This window comes from Giraffa tippelskirchi, chromosome 13, assembly GCF_054371585.1.
Source record: "Giraffa tippelskirchi isolate mGirTip1 chromosome 13, T2T-mGirTip1v1.2.pri, whole genome shotgun sequence".
In the NCBI taxonomy this organism is placed as follows: Eukaryota; Metazoa; Chordata; class Mammalia; order Artiodactyla; family Giraffidae; genus Giraffa; species Giraffa tippelskirchi.
Genome location: NC_137287.1, coordinates 54,248,112 through 54,270,724, shown reverse-complemented (window position 1 = coordinate 54,270,724; position 22,613 = coordinate 54,248,112). Strand labels below are relative to the sequence as shown.

The 22,613-nt window shown below is 38.0% G+C and overlaps 1 protein-coding gene across 11 annotated transcripts in view; it reads right to left on the bottom strand.

The window, feature by feature from the left end:
• SEL1L2 (SEL1L2 adaptor subunit of SYVN1 ubiquitin ligase) overlaps positions 1-22,613 on the bottom strand; it is a 123,546-nt gene that overhangs the window by 64,118 nt on the left and 36,815 nt on the right. For all 11 annotated transcript variants that reach the window (XM_081556505.1, XM_081556508.1, XM_081556501.1 and 8 more), the window contains 2 exons: positions 20,869-20,924; positions 8,264-8,432 (listed from right to left, as the gene is read on the bottom strand). Coding sequence is in view for 3 of the 11 variants with exons in the window: in XM_081556499.1 (XP_081412625.1) it covers positions 8,264-8,432; positions 20,869-20,924 (225 nt within the window). In the remaining 8 variants the exon portion in view is untranslated. The remainder of the gene's footprint in view (positions 1-8,263; positions 8,433-20,868; positions 20,925-22,613) is intronic.

Here is a 22,613-nt window from a genome sequence, read left to right as displayed (position 1 = left end):
TATAGAGTTAAAAAGTTGTAGAACAGAAAATAACAATTGTCTTGCTGGAGGATAATAGGCTTATAGGAACATTGTGACAAGATCTGCTTGGACAGCTGCAAGAATAAAGGATTCCTACACCAAAAAGTTTTCAACAAGTCATACTTTTCCCATTTTAGTACAAAAGAAGCCTGAATTCTAATTCAGGTAAGATGGTTCTTTGGAACACTAATACATCATCTTTTCCATCTGCTGATTTTCTGAATAAAATCACTATTCCTCACCCCAGCAACCCCTCTCTTGATTTATTGGCTTGTCACATGGTGAACAAGCTTGCAAGTGGTAACACTTCAGTTCAGTTGCTCTGTCGTGTCCAACTCTTTGCAACCCCATGAATCACAGCACGCCAGGCCTCCCTGTCCATCACCAACTCCCTGAGTCCACCCAAACCCATGTCCATCGAGTCGATCATGACATCCAGCCATCTCATCCTCTGTTGTCCCCTTCTCCTCCTGCCCTCAGTCTTTCCCAGCATCAGGGTCTTTTCCAATGAGTCAGCTCTTCGCATGAGGTGGCCAAAGTATTGGAGTTTCAACTTCAACATCAGTCCTTCCAATGAATACCCAGGACTGATCTCCTTTAGGATGGACTGGTTGGATCTCCTTGCAGTCCAAGGGACTCTCAAAGCCCATTAAAACCCTTTCCTGACCACACAGGGCGCTCTGGAGTTAACATGTCTCTTCTAACTTCTAACTTGTCCCAATCAGGCTGACATGGTCAAGGCTTTATGCACCTAAATTGATTAGTCGTTGGAAGTGGGCTTTCCCTGGAAGGAGGCATAACCTTGGGTTATGCAGTTGTCTGCACCTAAGATAGTCCCTGAAGGAACTGCTGCTGAAGGCTGTCTGTGAACTGTACTCTCAGCATCTGGGCAACAAGTTCCCCCTTAAAGAGAGAATCTGCATGGCACTTCCCAGGGTCCTCACATACATTCCAAAGTCAATAAAGTTTATCAAACGATAAACTTAGCCTAGCTGATCACAGACTCCAGAAGTGAGGAAAAAAATATGTGGAGACTGGCTTAAAGTAAGATTCCAAGACACAGCCCCCTGCCAACCAAGCATGCAAGAGTGATATGGTCTGATCACAAAAATTAATGATGATTTAATTCCAAGAACTGCCAGGAAGTGTCTGGTCAGGAAGGACAAAGAAGCTAGTGTTCCAGTCTCCTGCAGGAATAGACTCCACTCTTCCCACTGTATGATTAATTATTGATTTGTCTTGCTAACAATTTAACAAAGATAATTACTCTATTAGACTCAATTCTGACTCAGAAGGAAGTATTAATTGTTGAAATTATAGTGATAAGATACCCTGAGAGAAAATGAGCAGGCCATTAAAAAATTGTAATGGGATGTTAAAGTATTGTGTTCAGCTCTAAAACACTATTCAAATGTACTCTAAAAATGTAAGGCTTTATTGTTATTATTCATTTATTTTTGGTCATGCCACACAGCTTGTGGGATCTTATTTCCATGACCAGAGAGCCAACCTAGGCCCATATCAGTGGAAGCACCAAGTCCTAACCACTGTACCACCAGGGAATTCCTAAGGTTTTATTATTTTTATGTAGCACCTATATTATAGAGAGTGCTGAACCTGAATTCAGAAGATCTGAGTTTACATCTTAGCTCTGTACAGGAAGAATTCAACTCAATTTAATTCAGCAAATATTTATTCATATTAAGTATGACAGACACAATGTTAGGTATAGATCTTGTCTTGAAGTAAAGGGAATACAAATGCTACTGGTTATAGTTTCAACCTCTAGGAAAAGGAAAATCTGGTAGAATTCTGAAAATTGGTAAATAGTTCCTCTAATTTCTTTTTTTTTGTTGCTGTTGTTTTTTAATTGATTTATTTTAATTGGAGGCTAATTACTTTACAATATTGTAGTGGTTTTGCCATACACTGACATGAGTCAGCCATGGGTGTACATGTGTTCCTCATCCTGAACCCCCCTCCCTCCTCCCTCCCCATCCCATCCCTCAGGGTCATCTCAGTGCACTGGCCCTGAACGCCCTGTCTCATGCATCAAACCTGGACTGGTGATCTGTTTCACATATGATAATATACATGTTTCGATACTATTCTCTCAAATCATCCCACCCTCGCCTTCTCCCACAGAGTCCAAAAGACTGTTCTATACATCTGTGTCTCTTTTGCTGTCTTGCATATAGGGTCATCATTACCATCTTTGTAAATTCCATATATATGCATTAGTATACTGTATTGGTGATTTTCTTTCTGGCTTACTTCACTCTGTATAATAGGCTCCAGTTTCATCCACCTCATTAGAACTGATTCGAATGTATTCTTTTTAATGGCTGAGTAATATATCCCATTGTGTATATGTACCACAGCTTTCTTATCCATTTGTATGCTGATGGACATCTAGGTTGCTTCCATGTCCTGGCTATTATAAACAGTGCTGCAATGGATTAAAGATCTAAACGTAAGATCAGAAACTATAAAACTCCTAGAGGAAAACATAGGCAAAACACTCTCCAACATAAATCACAGCAGGATCTTCTATACCAACCTCCCAGAGTAATGGAAATAACAGCAAAAATAAACAAATGAGACCTAATTAAACTTAAAAGCTTTTGCACAACAAAGGAAACTATAAGCGAGGTGAAAAGACAGCCTTCAGAATGGGAGAAAATAATAGCAAACGAAGCAACTGACAAAGAATTAATCTCAAAAATATACAAGCAACTCCTGCAGCTCAGTTCCAGAAAAATAAACGACTCAATCAAAAAATGAGCCAAAGAACTAAACATACATTTCTCCAAAGAAGATATACAGATGGCTAACAAACACATGAAAAGATGGTCAACATCACTCATTATCAGAGAAATGCAAATCAAAACCACAATGAGGTACCATCTCACGCTGGTCAGAATGGCTGCTATCCTCTACTTTCAAGATGTGGGAAAACACATTCATATTCTAGAAACAGCTTGATGTCAATCTCCCTAATTTCTAATTTTTTGAACAAATTTTTATACATAGTTTATGACCTTGAGTTAAGGAGATATGATCACTAAGAATTAGGAAGTTGTTTGGATAATGTTAGGTTAAACCTCATTTTTCTTTTCTGAAGGACTAACAAGTCTGAGGAGTAGCATTTATATAAAACACCTATATCCTATGTTTTATGATATTTTATGCACAAAATGTTGAAATGGAAACTGAATGAGAATGAAATTTAACAATGTTTTAAACCAGTTCTATAATCATATATGCCTTCCCAAGTGGTACAGTGGTAAAGAATCTGCTTGCCAATGCAGGAGATGCACGTTCAATCCTTGGTTTGGGAAGATTCCTTAGAGGAGGAAATGGCAACCCACTTCAGGATTATTGGTGGGGAAATCCCAAGGACAGGGGAGCCTAGTGGGCTACAGTCCATGGGTCGCAAAGAGTCAGATATAACCGAGTGACTGAGCACAATAACCATGTATATATAACCCATGTTCCTGGTTCATTTTACAACTTGTAAACCTTCTGTCTAAGGAAGGTTTACTTCTCCATGGCTTTCTCTACTTTTTTAACTGCTAATTCTACAGTTTCCTGATGCCAGACTTCTGCATGGGGTTGGAGATGGGGGAACAGGAAGAGGTGTTTGCCTATTTTCTGTCTACCAATGCTTATTAAGGCGTCTTCCCAAACAAGGGCAGTGCACTCTGTATAAGGCATTCTCATAACTAAAATTTTATGTTTTCAACCTTATCACGTGTAGATTTTTATCTGTCATCAGTGGGTGAATATAATACTAGAGATTTATGATGGATTTTTGTGGGCTCTAGGCTCTAAACTTGGTCCAGCCTTGTTACCTTCTACAAGGATTTGGATAAAAGATTGATAGGCATGCTCATAAAAAATTTGAATGACAGAAAACTGGGAGAGTTTGATTGATATAATCAATAGGTTGAAATAATCCCAAATGAACACAATGAAACTAATAGACATAAATGTAAAATATTTCACTTAGATTAAAAAATTTAGATGAACACATAAGGATGAGGAGATACTTGGTTGTGATGGACAGTTCTATGTTTCTTCTTGGTGAGGATATAGTCCCCAGTTATTAAACTCAACATGAATCTAGTTGTTGCTGTGACAGTATTTAGCAGGCACGTTTAAGTAAGAGAAGTTATCCTAGATGATCTTGGTCTATCTGATTCAAACAGTTGAAAGGCCTTAGGAATGGAATTGAGGTTTCTCTGAAGACGAAAAAATTCCAGCTGTGAACAACAGCTTCAGGTCCTTCCCAAGAATTTCTGTTTGCCCTTGTTGATAAACTACCCCATGGATTTTGGACTTGCCCTGCCAGATGCCATAATAATAATGTAAGCCAGTAGCTTACAATAAATCTTCAAATATATATCTCCTACTGGTTCTTTTTTTCTGGTTGAACCCTGATTGATACACTGGTGTAGTATTTTTTGGTGAGAAAAGATTTCAGCTTGCTCTAACTTTGTTATGGATCATCACTGGAAGTGGGTAAAACAATGTGCACATGCCACAGTATTCAGTGAGGATGAGGGGCAACAGCTCCATGACTGGAGTTCATATCCATAGCAGGATTATTCTGCCCAGCTCCAGCTGCCTAAGATCATGATGGGGAAGGGATTTTGGTTTAATGTAAGTTAAAAACTTTATAAGAAAGAGATATCTTCAATAATGTCACAGGCTGCCCTGTATGACACAGTAAGCTTAGTCACATGTATTTAAGTAGGAGCTGGTATTATCTGCCTGGAATATCTGATGAAAGATGCTGGCCGAGATGACCACTAACGTTTCCTAATTCTAAGATTCTATAATATTACTTTTAATAACTATGCTTCTAATGCATGCCACTAAAGTCCTCCTCCTTTCAGTTAATGCTGTTTAATTTCCCTTGTTTAAAAGCCTGGTTGTCTTCTGATTGTCTTTCTAGAGCCATTCCATCCTGCTCTATGCCTACATTGGCTTCTTCAAAGGACTCCTTTGTCCTCTAGCTTCTGCTTAGATTTGGCTGGGAGGCACCACCTGGAAGTCTGAAGGGTAGGAAGAGAGTTAAGTTCTAGTCTTTATTCCCTGGTTCCCCAGGTCTGGGTTGTTATGGTCTGGCTCTGTCCTTGATCTAAGGTCATACTTCTATTAGAGAGCCCTCTCCATACACCTCTTGCTTTCTTTCTCGGCATCACTGCAACCACGGCTGCCCTAAGACCCTTCAGACCTAGAGGTGGTAATGCAATTGCTGTTACTATACTGGGGGGGGGCGGGGAGGTTTACTTTGTGGATTCTCTACACTCTGTGTGCCCTTTCAGAAATAGGCCCTTGATTAAACTTACTTTCTTGGACTCCGAAATCACTGCAGATGGTGACTGCAGCCATGAAATTAAAAGATGCTTGCTCTTTGGAAGAAAAGTCATGAAAAACCAAGACAACCTATTAAAAAGCAGAGACATTACTTTGCCAACAAAGGTCTGTATAGTCAAAACTATGGTTTTCCCAGTAGTCATGTATGGATGCGAAAGTTGGACCATAAGGAAAGCTGAGTGCTGAAGAATTGATGTTTTTGAACTCTGGTGTTGGAGAAGACTCTTGAGAGTCCCTTGGACTGCAAGGAGACCAAACCAGTCCATCCTAAAGGAAATCAGTTCTGAATATTCATTGGAAGGACTGATGGTAAAGCTGAAACTCCAATACTTTGGCTACCTCATGTGAAGATCGACTCATTGGAAAAGACCCTGATACTGGGAAAGATTGAAGGCAGGAGAAGGGGAAGACAGAGGATGAGATGGTTGGATGGCATCACTGACTCAATGGACATGAGTTTGAGTAAACTCCAGTAGTAGGTGATGGACAGGGAGGCCTGGTGTGCTGCAGTCCATGGGGTCGCAAAGAATCGGACATGACTGAGTGACTGAACTGAACTGAACTAATATGACTCAGTTTAAATGTGTCATTTAAATCTTGTAAAAATCCTACCTGATACTTCAAGTAACACGCATGTCAACATTTTTATGTCCTATATAGAGCCAACTCTTCAACTGGGCAGTGAACCAATCTTTTGGGATAACTATGGGAAAATAGTCTTAAAATATTAAGATTTTAAAAATTTAAAATCTTCATCAAGGCAAGACTCATAAAGATCAAGCAGAGACTAGAGTCAGTAAGAGTCTTTCCAGCTCTAAAACTAGCCTCTCTTTCTCTTCTGGAATCCCTTGGTTCTCAATTTCTAATTATTGCTTTTATTACTAGTGATCACTTTCCAATACTTATAATACTTCTGCCAGAAGGAAACATTTTCTAATTTATGTAAATCTTTATGAATGGATGTTATGACTGTTGTAACACAGGGCTTCTCAAATGTTCTTGAAACATTTTGATAGGCAGCGATGAATGCATGTACACTCCCTAGAGATGTGGAGGAGAGGAAATCATTTTTTTTAAAGTCTTAGGTTTGATAATTCAAACTGTGAGTTTTGAAATATACTGTATACATTATACCATTAGTTCTAAAATCAAAATGTTTTCAATTATTATATTTACAATTATTTATTTCCCTTAAATCATCAAGTAAATTTTGTGTTCAGGAAATTGAGCATCTTTGCCATTTGGTTCAATATTTGCCCTAAGCCATTTTGAGAAGCATGGGATTAAAAGCACTTGTCCCATGCTGACTTGCAAAATACTGTCCACTTACTTTGTGAGATGCATATGGTCCCCTAAGAGCTAGAGGATTTTGGCACCAGACTAAGTTCAAATCCTAGTTTCCCTATTAAATAATGTTTTTATACTGTTAAGAAAATTACTTTATTTCTCTGTGTTGCAAGTTTCACATCTTATAAAGTGGAAATCATATAACCTATCTTAAGTTGACTAAACATTAAAACAATATGGGAGATGCTCAATTAGAGTTAGCTTATTATTTATTATTATTAGGCATAATACAACCAGTTCCATATAAGGGAAAAGGATCTCATTTGAAGGGTGACATTAGTTACTCTTTTAAAAAGCAGATGCTCTCTTTATCAATCTCTACCTACCTTATTCGCCAAATTAATCAATGATTTTCATATCTTCTATGCAACTTACAGACTGACATCCACAGCATATTGAATGTTTTGTGGCTAGTGGGATGCTCTTTAGTACAGATGTTACTTCTGTTCCCACCCTTTGCATATTTACCAAAGATTAGGAGTGCTTGTTGCCAATCTATTTGTATCAATTGTACTGTTATTATAATTACAGAATTTAATCAAACAATATGCAAACTTACTAAAATAAGTGCAAAAAGAAAATGTTTCTATGTAAAGTGATCAAAATATTATGAAAAAATGTGATAAAGAGAGCCACTAAAAGTTATCAAATTTAATTGTGGGTAAACCATTTATATATGACTGGGGGGAAAGTCAGCAAATATCTGGGAGGATTTTGCTCATAGTTGTTCCACAAACATTTTTAGCACTTTGTTTCATTAAAAACCTGAGATGGGAAATCATAGATGATACAGTTTGAGTGTGGTTTACACTGGAAATACCAATCTAAACAAATGGCAAGCCATGTTTCTATGTCAAAAAATGGTCAAATGTATGTTTCAGTGTTTATGATTTAGATTTAAAATAACTTTAAGATATGTACATATTATTTTTATAATGCCATTAAAAACTGGTGTTCTTAATTTTTCTCTGCCAAAGAAGAATCCCTGTCTTACATAAGATGTTAAATGATAGACATTCGTACATATTTGTTAAAAGAGAAAGCTTTCACATACCACACTTGAATGTTGAAAATGTCTTAAATTTTGTAAGTGAGCTCCTGCACACAGAACCTATGTAGACATTATTTATATTTTTCTAGATTCTTCTTGCAACAGAGAAATCTATCAACTAATCAGGTATGGCTTTACTAGAGAGAGTTTTATATTGCTAGACCAGAAAAAAAGGGTTCTGTATTAACTTTAGTTTTCTTCAGAGTATGAGAGTTTCCATTAGCAGAATATATTTCACCTAATTATAGACTTTTTTAATCCATGAGTCATACCTTGCTTGTTATCACTGGTACAAATTCCAAATCCAGTCAGGGGATAGAAGCTAAAAAAATTTAAGGCTTTCATGGGTATAAATCTTTATGATTATGTCCAAAGATTTCTTGGAAAGTAGTTATAAAATTTGATTTTAAATTACATGAAGTCATTTTTAATTTATATGTGAGAGGGAATTCTACTTACAGTGATCTTTATTTCTTTTCCAGAGATCTTTATTTTGAATTCCTTTTCGTCTTAGTTTATGCCGATTCTTCTTATTTTCTAAGAGATTTTCTTTTTTACTGATTACATTAATTGGTTTTCTTCGTTGCAATATATTTGATAAATATTGTTTGACTTCGTTCACTGATACCTACAAAGAAAAACATTTTTGCTCATTTTTATGTGTTTAAAAATGAAACAAGTGACTCTTTAAAATTAGATTTACTGAGATAGAATTCATATACTATAATATAAATGTATAATTGCACATTTGTTTATTGCTTAAAACATTTATTTTTGCTTTTTGGCCATGCCATGCAACATGTGAGATCTTAGTTCGCTGACCAGAGATCAAACCTGAGTCCCCTGCATTGGAAGCCCAGAGCCTTTAACCGCTGGGCTTCCAGGGAAGTCCCTATAGTTATACATTTAATATGATTCAACAGTCTTTAGAACATAACAAATAATGTGCAATCATTACCATAGTCAACTTTAGAATATTTTTATCACTTCAAGAGGGGGTTCTCCAGAACCTCCAGGGGGAAAACATGTACACTCATGTTGGATTCATGTCAATGTATGGCAAAACAAATACAATATTGTAAAGTTAAAAAATAGAAAATAAACTAATTAAAAAAAAAAGAAGAAGAAACCATGAATCCTTCAACTGTTAACCTTACTCTACCCTTATCCCCTCTACTCCCAGCCTCATGTAACCACTAATCCATGTTCTATGTCTCTACACAATCCCCTCTTCTGGACTTTCCTGTGAATGAAATCATATAGTATGTGAATTTTTGTGACTGACTTCTTTCATTTAGTATAATGTTTTCAGGTTCAATCCTTGTTGTAGCTTGTATTGTCACTTCACTCCTTTACATGGCCAAATACTATTCTTTATATGTATTCACTACATTTTGTTTACCCATTTGTCCACTGATGGACTTTGAGGTATTTTCACCTTTTCACTATTATGAATAATGCTGCTATAAACATTCATGTACAAGTCTCTGTATGGATACTTGACTTTATTCTTATCATAAGTTTGCCATATGTGGCAAATAAAAATACAGGATGCCCAGTTAAATCTGAATTTTATGTAAGCAATGAACTTTTTTAAAGTGTGGGTATCCTCCCTGGGTTGAGGAGATCCCCTGGAGAAGGAGATGGCAACCCACCCCAGCATCTTGCCTGGGAAATCCCATGGACAGAGGAGTCCATGGGGTTGCAAAGAGTCAGATACAACTTACCAATAGACAACAAATGGACAAATATTATATGTTAACAAATGGACCCACAGTATACCATGGCTCAGAATCAATAGCCAGGTCTTCAAGTCATTGTCACCTCTGCTCTATGCTATCGTTCAGGGATCTGGGCAGACAGAGGCTATGCTAGCTTCAACATGAGGATTCCAAGATTTCCCTGAGTATGGAATGATATCTAGCAGACAGAAAGGGAAAGAGCACAGAAGCTCTTATGCAGAAAGTTTTTGTTGTTGTTGTTTGTTTGTTACATTTGATTTGCTTTGTTCAATTTTCTTTTATAGGCCAGACCTAGAAGTGGCACACAGTGTTTTCAGCCACTTTCCATTGGCTGAAGCTGTCACATGGCCCCACCCAACTGCACAGGGAGCTGGGATATTTGGGTGTCATGAGGAAGAGAAAATGGATTTTGATGGGCTTACAGCATCTGTGATACAATGGGATTATCATGTTATTGCTATTAAAGGAAATTCAATTTTTCAACTCAAAAATAGCCAACAGCTAAGTTGAGGAGGCAGTGAAGCTTGGCAAATGACTCTGATTGTCTGCTGTTTCTATCTCCTCCTTCTACAGAGGCTGTTTCCTGATTTTCATTCCTTTCTCACTCAGGAGGAGTGGGCAGAACCACAACCAACTGGAGCAAGTATCAGGGAGCCCCGGCAGACAGAGAGCCTTCCTCTAACTCTTAAAAGATTATATAATTCAATAGCAAGTATTTATTGTCTATCTCAGACCCTGTTCTAAGATCTGGGGAGATAGCCATGAACAAAAGTATTCTCTGCCCTCATGAAGCTGAGATTCTGGTGGGGAAGAAGAGACAACTGATTAAAGGAGGTTTAAAAAAGCAAGAGTAAAAGGGATGGAATTGATCGAAGTTGGTGTTTTTGACATGGATGGTAAAGGACAAATTCTCAGACAGCATTTGTGGGGAAGTAGGGAGTTAGTCATACAAACACCTTGGGGAAGAGAGTCCTGAAAGAGGGCATGGCAAAGACAGAGGACTTGAAGCAGGAGGAAGCAGGGGTGCAGCTAAGACAGCCCAGCTGAAGCAGAATAGCTTCAGTCGTGTCTGACTCTGTGTGACCCCATGGACTGCAGCCTACCAGGCTCCCCTGTCCCTGGGATTCTCCAGGCAAGAACACTGGAGTGGGTTGCCATTTCCTTCTCCAATGCATGAAAGGGAAAAGTGAAAGTGAAGTTGCTCAGTCATGTCCGACTCTTCGCGACCCCATGGACTGCAGCCTACCAGGCTCCTCCGTCCATGGGATTTTCCAGGCAAGAGTACTGGAGTGGGGTGCCATCGCCTTCTCTGAAGCATAATAGGGTGGCAGGTAAATGAGAAGACAGAGCGGCAGCTCTGAGATCACCACCAGGATTGCCCATCACATTCTGTGTGAAGCAGAGCCCCTGGGAATGTTCTGAGAGGAAAAGCGATACTGACTTAAATTTCCAAAGGATCACCCTGGATATTGTGTGGAGAATATTCTACATTGGAGAAAGAGTGGGGAAAAAAAGGAGACTGCTGAAGTAAACTGGGTGAGAGTTGATGGTGGCAGTCAAGTCAGAAGATGGTAGATGGAAGTGGTGATAGTGGCTGGCTTCTGGACATGTTTCAGAGGTACCGTTGGCAGGATTTTCTGTGGAAAGACGATTCATGTGTATTTTTAGTTTTTAAACAGCAAACCCAGTGAAAGTATGTTTTTAAACTCCAAGTTTAAAGTATGTGCTTTGGAAGTATGTTTTCAAACTTCCAAGGCCCATTAGAGACTGAATATAGCTCTTAATCTGAGTGACACAGTGTTTTGATAATCTCTTACTTGGCTCTGCTGCCTCTTCACTCCCCCGTCTCCTGAAATTCATGCCAGATGAGCTTTTCTTAAGGATCCATTTGAACACATCACTGACCAGCTCACAAGCCCTCAGTCCTCAGTGACAACAGAATCACATCAAACTCTATTGCACAGGATCTAAGATTGTTCAGAGTATAGCCTAAAAATGTCATAGTAATCTTATTTCTTACTACTCCCACACATGCCTGAACATCTGCAACAGCCAAACTCTTCTATTTCCTGTTCCCCAAATAGAACAGGTTCTTTCCTACCTCCTGAAGTCCTTGCTTATACAGTCTTCATTGCTCCCTCTTCCCTGTTATCCCAACTACCACGCCTGTTCCCAGACCCAACTCAAATTCCACTTCTCTCTGACTCACAGTGATCTCCCTCTCTTCTGACCTTGTGATATCTTCCCTTCTTCATAAGCAACAGCTGAGATTATTCTACATCATGTATTTCATGTTATATCTACTCATCTAACTACAGATGCACTGTAAACTTTTTAGTGTAGTTCTCATATCAAGTAGAGTGTCTTGAGTAGAGGGAATCCTAATGAATGTGTGGGTTTTCTTATTTTGGGGGAAATCCCTTACTCTCTTAAAGCACAGGAAGAATAGAAACATCTTCTCTCAAGAGAAACTAGATGATCTGTGGGCTTGGAGGAAAGAGGTTGAATTTATCTCACTGTACATTTAATCCTAATTTATCTGTGGCTAGCTCATGCTTCTGGTGCCTGGCATGTTCCCTTGTGGCTCAGACACTGAAGAATCTACCTGCAGTGACGGAGACCCAGGTTTGATCTCTGGGTTGAGAAGATCCCCTGGATAAGGTGATGGAAGTCCACTCCATTATTCTTGCCTAGAGAATTTCATGGACTGAGGAGCCTGGGGGCCTATAGTCTATGGGGTCGCAAAGAGTCGGACATGACTGAGCAACTACACTCTCTTTCTTTCATGCTTCTTGTGCCTAGAGACATTTCCAAAGAAGGGCCAGTCCTGTGGTTTTTTGCCTGAAAGCAAAAACAAACAAACACACAAGCAAAAACAGTTCTGGGATATGGGATGCACACTGAATAGCTTCGTGTTTAAAAGAGAAAGGAATCCTGCTAAGGCTAGTGATTTGACTTAAGGGTTTATTCTATTTTGTTTGGAAGATAATTAATTGGTTTTATTCTTTAAAAAAACACAACTTTACATTTTAAACAAGAAACTTTGATTACTGTTAACATATAAACAGATAACTTGTTCATCCGAATTGCTCACATCCTAAATAAATGTATTACAGATTTGAAAACTATTATTTCTATTCCCTTTGTAGTATTTTCTGTTCACCACTGGTTAGATGTGTCTAACTGTGGGCAAGTTAACTAACCTCTCTGTGACTCAGTTCAGTTAAGGTAAACTATTAAATGTAAATGTAAAATGGCAGTAATAACATTGCCCTGTGAAAGTGAAAGTGTTAGTCTCTCAGTCGTGTCCGACTCTTTGCGACCCCATGGGCTGTAGCCCCCCAGGCTCTTCTGTCCGTGGGAATTTTCAGGCAAGAATACTGGAGTGGGTAGCCATTTCCTTCTCCAGGGGATCTTCCCAACCTGGGTCTCCTTCATTGCAGGCGGATTCTTTATCGCCTGAGCCACCAGGGCCTACTTCACTGGATAGTCATGAGGATCAAATAAGTTAATACATGTGAAGATCCTTTTACATAGGAATAATAAGAAATTAGAATAAATATTATTATTATTACTATTACTATATGGTTGTGTTTTATGTAAATGAATATTTCTATTTTTCTGTTTCAGATTCTAAACTACCAGGACCTAGGTATTCTGATTACTTAATTTGCTCTGTTCATTGGTGAACTATGACTTCAGCTTAGAAACTTAGTAAACATTGTTAGTTTTTTTGAAATATATTTCTTTTATCTCTTAAGCAGAATATCCAGAAACCTTTTTACTAGTAGAAAACATTTTTATGCCACATGTTTTCTGAACTAACTTCACTTATAGATGGGGAATAGCAATTTTAGCATGTCCTAGGACCCAACGGCTGCTGGGATATATTTGATACTGAGTGTAAGTTAGCCCCAAATTCCATGCTATTTCTTTAATAGAATTTTGACAACAGTAACATGACTAATGTTAACAGAACTTTATCAGCCTCATCAAATAGTCTTGGGTAGGCAACAGGTATAAAATAAGTAATGAACCAATCTTGTTCTTTCTATACAAATCAGTGATTCATTCATTCAACACATTTATGCTGGGCATTTCCTAGGATTTGAACACATAGTGGCAAATAAGACAGAACTTTCTGATCTCATGGAGCTTTCATTCATCTGTGAGTAGATAGATAATAAATAACCAGTAAAAAAAATAAATGAACAAGTTAGTAGCAAGTATCAATACATGCTTTGAAGAGAATAAAACAAGGAGCTGTAAAAAAGAGTGAAATGCAGAGAGAAGAGGGATTGGTGTACAAGTGATTTAGATTGGATGTCCAAGAAGCCTCATTGAAGAGGTGATTTTGGAGCCAAAAGTTTAATGACAGGAGTTTAATGCTTTTAAAGAAAGCAGTCCTGCATAGATATGGAATAGAGCATTCCAGGCAGAGGGAATAGTGAGTACCAGTGCTCCAAAGTGGGGACAAATATGTATGTTCTAGCAATGGAAATAAGGCCCCAGTAGCTGAAGGAGTGTAAGCTAAGGGGAGAATTATAAAAGAGAAAGATAGAGAGAAATAGGGGTCATATCATGGAGGGACATGGTAAGGAGTTGACATTTTATTCAAAACGCAAGAGGAAGACAATGAAGGGTTTTAAGTGACAGGCTCTCGTTTACATTTTAGAAAGAAGGAACATTCTGGCTGACTTGTGAGGCACAGATAGTACCAGATTAAGAGTGGGGACACTGGGAACCCAGTCTAGTGCTCTGTGATGACCTAGAGGGGTGGGAGGAGGGGAGGGGAGTGAGGCTTAAGAGGGAGGTATATATATACACACATTTATGGCTGATTCACACTGTTGTATGAAAGAAACCAACACAATGTTGCAAAGTGATTTTCCTCCAATCAAAAAATAAATTATAAAAGAAGAGGGGGGACAGAAAGCACAGTTCAGACAGTATTGTAGTCAACCAGGTGAGGGATGATGGGACTCAAGTGAGTGCAGAAGCAATGCAGATAAATTACACGAGCAGATTTAGTATAAAATTTGGAAGCAGTGCAGATGGGGGCTGGATATAGGCTTATCCCCCAGGCCAAAGTTGAAGGTAACTTCTTGTTTTTTGGCTGAACCAGCTGAGTGGATGAGATTCCAGATACAGGGATGAAGGAGGATGGGGAGCCAGGAGGAATTGTGGAGGGGGGATTGGCCTCACCAACCCCCACACATACCTGTACATGTGCTAATGTCTCCAAATTGTGTGACTACATACACGTAAAACAAAAAATGATTTGGCTTTTTTGTCCAAGAGGGAGTGAGAGTCATGTTTGCCGTGGAATGCGAAGTGAGCCTCGTTCCTTGCAGATAGGAGATAGCCAAGAAGTGAAAGAAGAACTGGAAGGGAAGGGTACTTGCCTGTCAGACTTCCTTTCCCTAGGCCTCAATAGTCAGGGGTGTATCTTGCTTTCCTTAACTATCTGTGTCCCTTTTATTTTTTCCTGGCTCACATACTCCGAAAGAGTCACTGTTCCTGGGCACTGTGTAATGTCCTAAACTCTGCTCAAAAACATCTCTGGAAAAGAGCACATGGAAAATAGGAGCTTATTGAAAGCAGAGGACAATAAGAGTGTGACAAACCAAGACTGGTTGAGCACCTCCTCATTAGCGGCTCTTGTCCATGGGGAGCAGTGAGGGGCTACAGGGCTCTGCCAGAGAGGGCAGAATAAGCTCTGGCAGCGCATCGACAGAAGGTTTTGATGCAGGAGAACTTGGTCCAGCTTGTTGCCTTACAGAGCTGGTGTGACTCTTCCCGCAGAAGAGAAAAACAGCAATTTTTCTCATCTCCACTCAGAGTCTACAGAATCAAAAATTCTGGGGGTGAAGCCCAGCAACCTGTGTTTTAACAAGCCCCCCAGGTGTTTCTGATGCAAGTGAAAGTTTGGTAGTAGTGCCCTACTACCCTGCCCTAGGTAGTAGTGAAGAAGGTAGACAGCAAATTAAAACGGGATTAAAGTATACAAATAAAATAGTATAAAATTTTGATCATTTATCAGACAGTGACGATGTTTACACATATAGTAAAGATACATTGAAGTAGATGTTGTCTGAATTACAGTTTTTACCAGGAATTTAAGTTAGATGACTCAAGCTTTCTAGATTTTAAATAAAGGTATGCATATATTTGGGAAACAAGGACTGGTGTTTTAAATTTGAAAATATCGCCGATTTAGTTGTTTTTCTCCTTTAAAGTAAGATTTTACTTAAGAGATGCTTCAACTGAAGCAAAGGTATTTGGGGTAATGATATTTTTATTTTTCCTTTTTCCTGGGCTATGTTCAGTTAAGAATATAAGATAATCTTAAAATACTTTTTTCTAACATGCCTAAGATTTTCATAAAACAAATATGGCAATATCCACCTCTAGGTTAAAATAGCTACCCCTTTCAAAGAAGAAATAACTCATTCATCGGCAAAAACATTTCTTTCTCTTGGCAAAGACCTCATTAATTATTTTATCGTGTATTTGTACATCTACCTTCAAAAGTCACAGAATAACAACAGTAGATAGCGATCCAAAGATATGTGAGAAATGTGGGAAAATGGTTAAGTAGAAAGTAGAAAGTAAAAACACCCCACTCCAGTACTCTTGCCTGGAAAATCCCGTGGATGGAGGAGCCTTGTAGGCTGCAGTCCATGGGGTCGCTAAGAGTCGGACACGACTGAGCGACTTCACTTTCACTTTTCCCTTTCATGCATTGGAGAAGGAAATGGCAACCCACTCCAGTGTTCTGGCCTGGAAAATCCCAGGGATGGGGGAGCCTAGTGGGCTGCCATCTATGGGGTCGCACAGAGTCGGACACGACTGAAGCGACTTAGCAGCAGCAGCAGCAGAAAATAAAAAGGGAAAAATAAAATAGCATCAGTGAAAGTGAAAGTCACTCAGTCGTGTCTGACTCTTTGCGACCCCATGGACTTCTCCATGGAATTCTCCAGGCCAGAATACTGGAGTGAGTAGACTTTCCCTTCTCCAGGGGATCTTCCCAACGCAGGGATCGAACCCAGATCTCCTCCATTGCAGGCGGATTCTGTGATACTAGTAATATAGCACTAATATAACATTCTACTAATCGTTACATGCATTATAAGGGTGGCTTTAAGAATTTAAGAGAACATTAAGAACCTGTACATATTAGAGTATTCATATTCTGTATTTTTACATACAAGGAGCATAAAATTGTAGTTAAACTTATAGCCATATTAGGTATTCATGGTACAGGGAATAAACAGGTTATTACAATCAAAAGGTAATCCTAGTAATCTGGTTTTCATCAGCAGCTTTTTTCTCATAACTTTCACTAGAGTGTCTGTTCTGTCTCTTAAAAAGAAAGAAAATTCTGACACATGCTACAGCATGGATGAACTTTTGGCAAATTATGCTGAGTGAAATAAGCCAGTCATAAAAAGACAAATACTGTTATGATTTTAAACACTTACACGAGGCACCTAGAGTAATCAAATTCACAGAGGCGGAAACTATAATGGTAGTTGACAGGGGCTGGGAGGGGTGGAGAGTTGTTACCTTATGCATATCAAGTTTCAGTTCTGAAAGATGAAAAGAGTTCTAGAAATTGGTTGTACAAAATATAAATGAATGTACCTAACACTAATGAATTGTAGACATAAAAATGGTTATGAGAGTAAATTTTTTATTATGTATATTTTACAACAATTGGAAAAAAAACCAACCTTGAGTTCTGAAACGCACTTGTTCCCAAGGGTTTTGGAAAAGAAACTGTGTTCCTTTAATGACGAGCCACCAAGTCGAAAGCCAAGTAGGAAAAGAAGTGAGAATGTGAGGGGAATGATAGCAGTAAAAGGTACAAATAGATTTGAGGTCCTGGTGGGACTGAAGGATTGACAGAGTAACCTAGAATGTACCAGGTCGTCATTAAAGACTTAGAATCTTGAACGCTTGATTTGAAAAAGACATAGCTGAGTTTCTGACCATGGGAGCAGAGAGAAGTGTGCAAATCTTAGAGCTGAAAGATCTAAATAACAGAATTAAGAGGCTAGGCTTCATGGATGTTAAAGTTGCCAAGAATAGTTGACAGGAGCACAGTTGGAGAGAAGCCTGTGAGTCACTTCTCTGTCCCTATTTCCTATTATTCTCTCAGTGAGAAGGCAGCAATACTCAGCACCCCAGCTAGGACCAATATTATATTTCCCATGGGAGAAAAGTCCTGAGAGGGCTGCAGGGAATGTTCTCAGGAGACAATCAGATTTCAGTTAAGATGAAAGTAAAGACAGTATTTGGAGAAGTATTACACCAAGATAAGTGATTAGAAAAAAAGAGTCAGGGGATGGAGAATTGTAGCAGCATATTTAATTAAATCTTTAAACTTTTATTGTATCTTACCACATGCAAATAAGTCTGAAAATATACTTTATACTTTCTTACCCTTTAGAAGTTCACAATCAAGTTTAAGCACTATCAAAGGAGGTTTTACAAAGCTAAAAATATTAGAACCTTCAGATATTCCAAGTTCCGGTAACTAGCAGGCATGGTGTTGAATGAATGAAATTTGTAATACAAAGATCTTTTATATTTGAATGAGGTTGGTTCTGCTAATCTGCAAATGGGGATAATAATTAACTATTTAAATAACTTCTGTAACAGAAATGTTAGGGGGGATGAATAGTATATGTGAAGGGGTTGTATAAAGTACTATTATATAACTGTAAGACATAAATCAAAGTACCAAGATGTGTAAAAAAAAATCTAACTCTTGGAAGAAGGTGTTAATCTCAAAAACAAGCAGAAAGTGTCTGCTTAGGTGAAACAGAGAAAAGAACTGAGAACTCTGGGACCTCTGGTGAAACTGGGCAATGCTGAGAGCTGGGCTACCCTTTTCTTGTTTTCAGAGTTTTCATTTTTACTCTTGGTGGTGGTGGGTGTCATAGTGGTCTCTCAGCCATACACTTGAATTGCTACCTTTCAGGGCCTCAGTTACTCCCCTGTAGGACATTAGACACCTGAGTGTCTACCCCCTCTATGATCATGATCATTCTTTAATACTGAAGGAAGTAATACACAGAACTCCTGAAAATATTAGATCCTCAACACAAAACAAAGTGTATTTAAACATTATTTTAAGTGTGTAGGTGTGTGTTTAGAAAGTAATTGTTGGGGAATGGAGGAATAGGTGATATGCTTGTGGATTTTAGAGTTCTAAAGCCAAAAAGAGAAAGCCTAGGGAAGCTAGCTATACTTACATAGCTATACTTCAGTGGAAGTGAAAGTGAAAGTCGCTCAGTCGTGTCCAGTTCTTTGAGACCCCATGGACTACATTCCATGGAATTCTCCAGGCCAGAATACTGGAGTGGGTAGTCTTTCCCTTCTACAGGGGATCTTCCCAACCCAGGAATCGAACCCAGTTCTCCTACGTTGCAGGTGGATTCTTTACCAGTTGAGCCACAAGGGAAGCCCTAGCTATACTTAAGTAAGTGATAAAAAAAAATTACAGTGCAAATAGTAATTATTATGAAAGACAACTAGAATTTGCTGTGTCTATAATGAAGGTAGAGACATGAGGAGGGCATCTTCAGCCAGATTATATCCTGACTCCTAAATATTATAAATAATATTTATTATAAAGGAGTCATGAAACAATATGGCCAGTTGAGTAAATTAATGTTACTTTATCCTGGCTGTACTGAAGCATGGATATGAGGGAACTTTGCATTAGAGCCATTTACAGTCATTGGTCTTTTCACTTTCACGGTCTGTACTCTATGAGGATGGCACTAAGGAAGGTAGGAAAAGGAGAAGCTCCAGGGGAATTGTGAGACAGTCTACAAACAGGCTCCCCTGGCGTATTTTCCCATCTTGAACATGAAGATAGTACTTTTTTCCCCCCAATATTCTATGATCTCTAGTATAGTTTACATTTTTCTTTCTTTGCTTGGCTATCTGTGGGTAAAGCTGGGGTCCTTCCTGTGTTTACTATATAGGCCTCATCTATTGATGCTTGGCATTAAGGAGGGCACTTATGGGCCTGAGCATCCTTGGTCCCAAGCAGTAAAGTGATCCTCAGACCCAAAGAAGGCTTTTACATGCTATTGGGTAGGCACTGTATATCACAAGGCATCATGGAAAACAAGATGACCTGATGAAGCACATGTCCTTCAGTCTCCACCTGCTCAAGGACAAACAGAGTTTTTTGCCAAGGTCACTTCTAATTATGCAGATAACAATCCCACTGCTAATTATGGGATGTGGTAGTTATGGTAATGGGGGAAAGCTAAATTTGGAGGGGTTTGGAAAATGTTGCAATGTAGAGAGTTTTTAACTTATGCAAACATTTCTTCAAAGTTTACCTGTTTAATCTGGATTTTAGATTTAGTCATTAATCAATAGACATTTAATGAGTGCCTGCTAAGTTCCAGGCACTGTTCTAGCTACTGGGATAATAGCAGTGAACAACAGAGACAAAAACTCCTGCTGTCATGGAGTTTATATTCTAGAGGAGGGAGAGTGACAGCAAACATAACGAAGTGTTACATAATAGTAGTTCTGTTACAGTAAGGAAGGGAGGTGTAAAGTGTTGTGATAGCGTTAGTAGTTTTGGATAGAGTGATTGCAACTTCACGGAATGCCTAGGGAAAGATCCTCCTAAAAGATGATTTTTGAGCAAGGGAAGGGAGCCACATGGATATCTGGTCTCAGGGACATTCCAGGCAGAAAAAACAGGAAGGTGGGCACGTGTGTGGGGGTTTCTGAGCAACAGCAGAGCCTGTGGTGTCTAGAATGGTGTGTAACGGAAGTGAAGTCAGAGAAAAAGCAGCAGGACCAGATCACAGAGCCTGTTAAGCAAGACATTGGTTTTACTTGGCATGAGATGGGAAGCCACTAAAGGGTTTCAAGGAGAAGAGCAAGGGTTGCTGGGCTGAGAACAGACTGAAAATGCTGACTTCTTTCAAGATGTCAGAAGACATCCTGAGGTTAATCAAGTTTAACAAGCATCTGTGGCTCTATAAGCCAGGCTGGTCTCTGTCTGCCCTTTTTTGTCTTGGTATTTTAGGGCCTCAGACAGGCCATGACTTATAGGAAGGCTCAAGCCTGATGACATTCTTTTCTTCTCACTGTGGAATGAGTAACTATTTGTTGAATGGATGAACAAAAAATGTGGATTGAGAATGGAAAAAAATAACAGAAACAATAGTCAAAAATTAGTTGTTTAAGAAATTCTGAGCATACCAAATAAATACTGTTAATAGTGTGTATAGCTTAATTTTGTGTTGGAAAAATACAATGATTTAGCAAAATTTTTACCTGTGTGGTGACATTTCTTCCTTTCTGCTTTTTACTATGTTTTTCTGCTTCAGTAGCTGAAATATACAAAACATTTTTATAAAATACTAAAATTTTTTAAAAATTTCACTAAGTATAGTTTCTTGTTAAAAAAAACTTGTGGGATAACTTGGAATTCTAAGAATAATAGTTAAAAATAATTTAAAACTTTAAAGTTATTAATGTGATACAAAGTAATTTCCTCACTGATAATTTTTAAAGATGTAACTTGACACCGGAGATAATCTAAATTCTTTAATCAAGTATCCTGAAACTGATATAACCTGAAAGAGTTCTACAAATAATAGAGCTAATTACAACAGTGGGAAACTTTCCGAGCTAGAATTTAATTAAAATGTATCTATGTAAATAAATGCTATCTATTAATAGAGAATATTAAAACATAGGAGAGGGAATACAATCTTTTAAATTTTTATAGACTCATCCATGTGGCAGAGAGATACTAAAAATTAATACAGTTGAATGATACAAATATCTGAGAAATGTAGAGTAGTATAATTATATCAAGCTTTGAAATTTGAGAAAATTTTCACAAGAAATTTTTAATGACTCTTTTCATAAACAGAAGACTATATATACCATATATTAATAGACTATATATGTAGCCATTGGTATACTTCATTTTTGCATAGTACTTGAATTTTATTAACTTATACATTTAGAAAAATAAGAATTTGAAAACCCGATAATAACAGGGTGATAATCATGACACGTCAACTACTTTATCAATATTACTCAGTTTCAATTACTGAAAAGTTATTTGATGGACAGCAAAAATGTCACCCCACATATTTCCTGAAGTAAAACATGCGTGTATGTGATACATTCACCTTTAACAGACTGAAGAACTTGACTCAAGACAAATATAGGGAAGTCAAAATTTTACATTTCCAATATATGAGTTTGTCCTTTAAAGCAGGTTGTCAATGTTCTAATGTTAACTTTGACTTTAAAAAAAATTAATTTGATACATTTTATCCTTTCTCTCACTGATGAACTTTAGCACTTAGCCTCACAATTCTGCTTACTACATAAATCAGATCTTATAGAAACTGCTCAGGTTGTGTGATATTTAGTTCTCTGTCAAATTAGAGAAACAGTTGGCAAATTCTAAATAAAAATCCAGTAAGTACATGGTGCCAAATGTATTAATATAAAGCATATGAAAACTTTTAAAGATTATGTATATACACATTAGAATTGCTCTTTAGATTCAAAATGTAAAATAAATTATCCCAGAATGAAAATGTTTACTACAAATAAAACTTTCTTTATCCCAAGTTTGCCAAGTGATCATTTTAGGGTCATTAATGCTAATTATCAGAGGCAACATACAGCATCATGACCCACCATTCAGACTTTGAGTCAAACAGGTCTGCATTCAAGTCATAACTTTATATCTATTTCCTTAATGTGTTATGCTAATCAAATGAGATAATCTAGGTAAAGTATTTGGCACAGTATGTTTAAATGTTAGCTATAGATAATGGCAACCCACTCCAGTATTCTTGCCTGGAGAATTTCATGTACAGAGGAGTCTGGCAGGCTACAGTCCATGGGATCGCAAAAAGATGGATATGGATATGACTGAGCGACTAATACACTAATATATAAAATATATAAAAATAATAACAATTATTATTACTATATGAAGCTCATTTCTTTAAAGGACTTAAGATGCCTTCAAGATAGTAGTACTTGTAAAT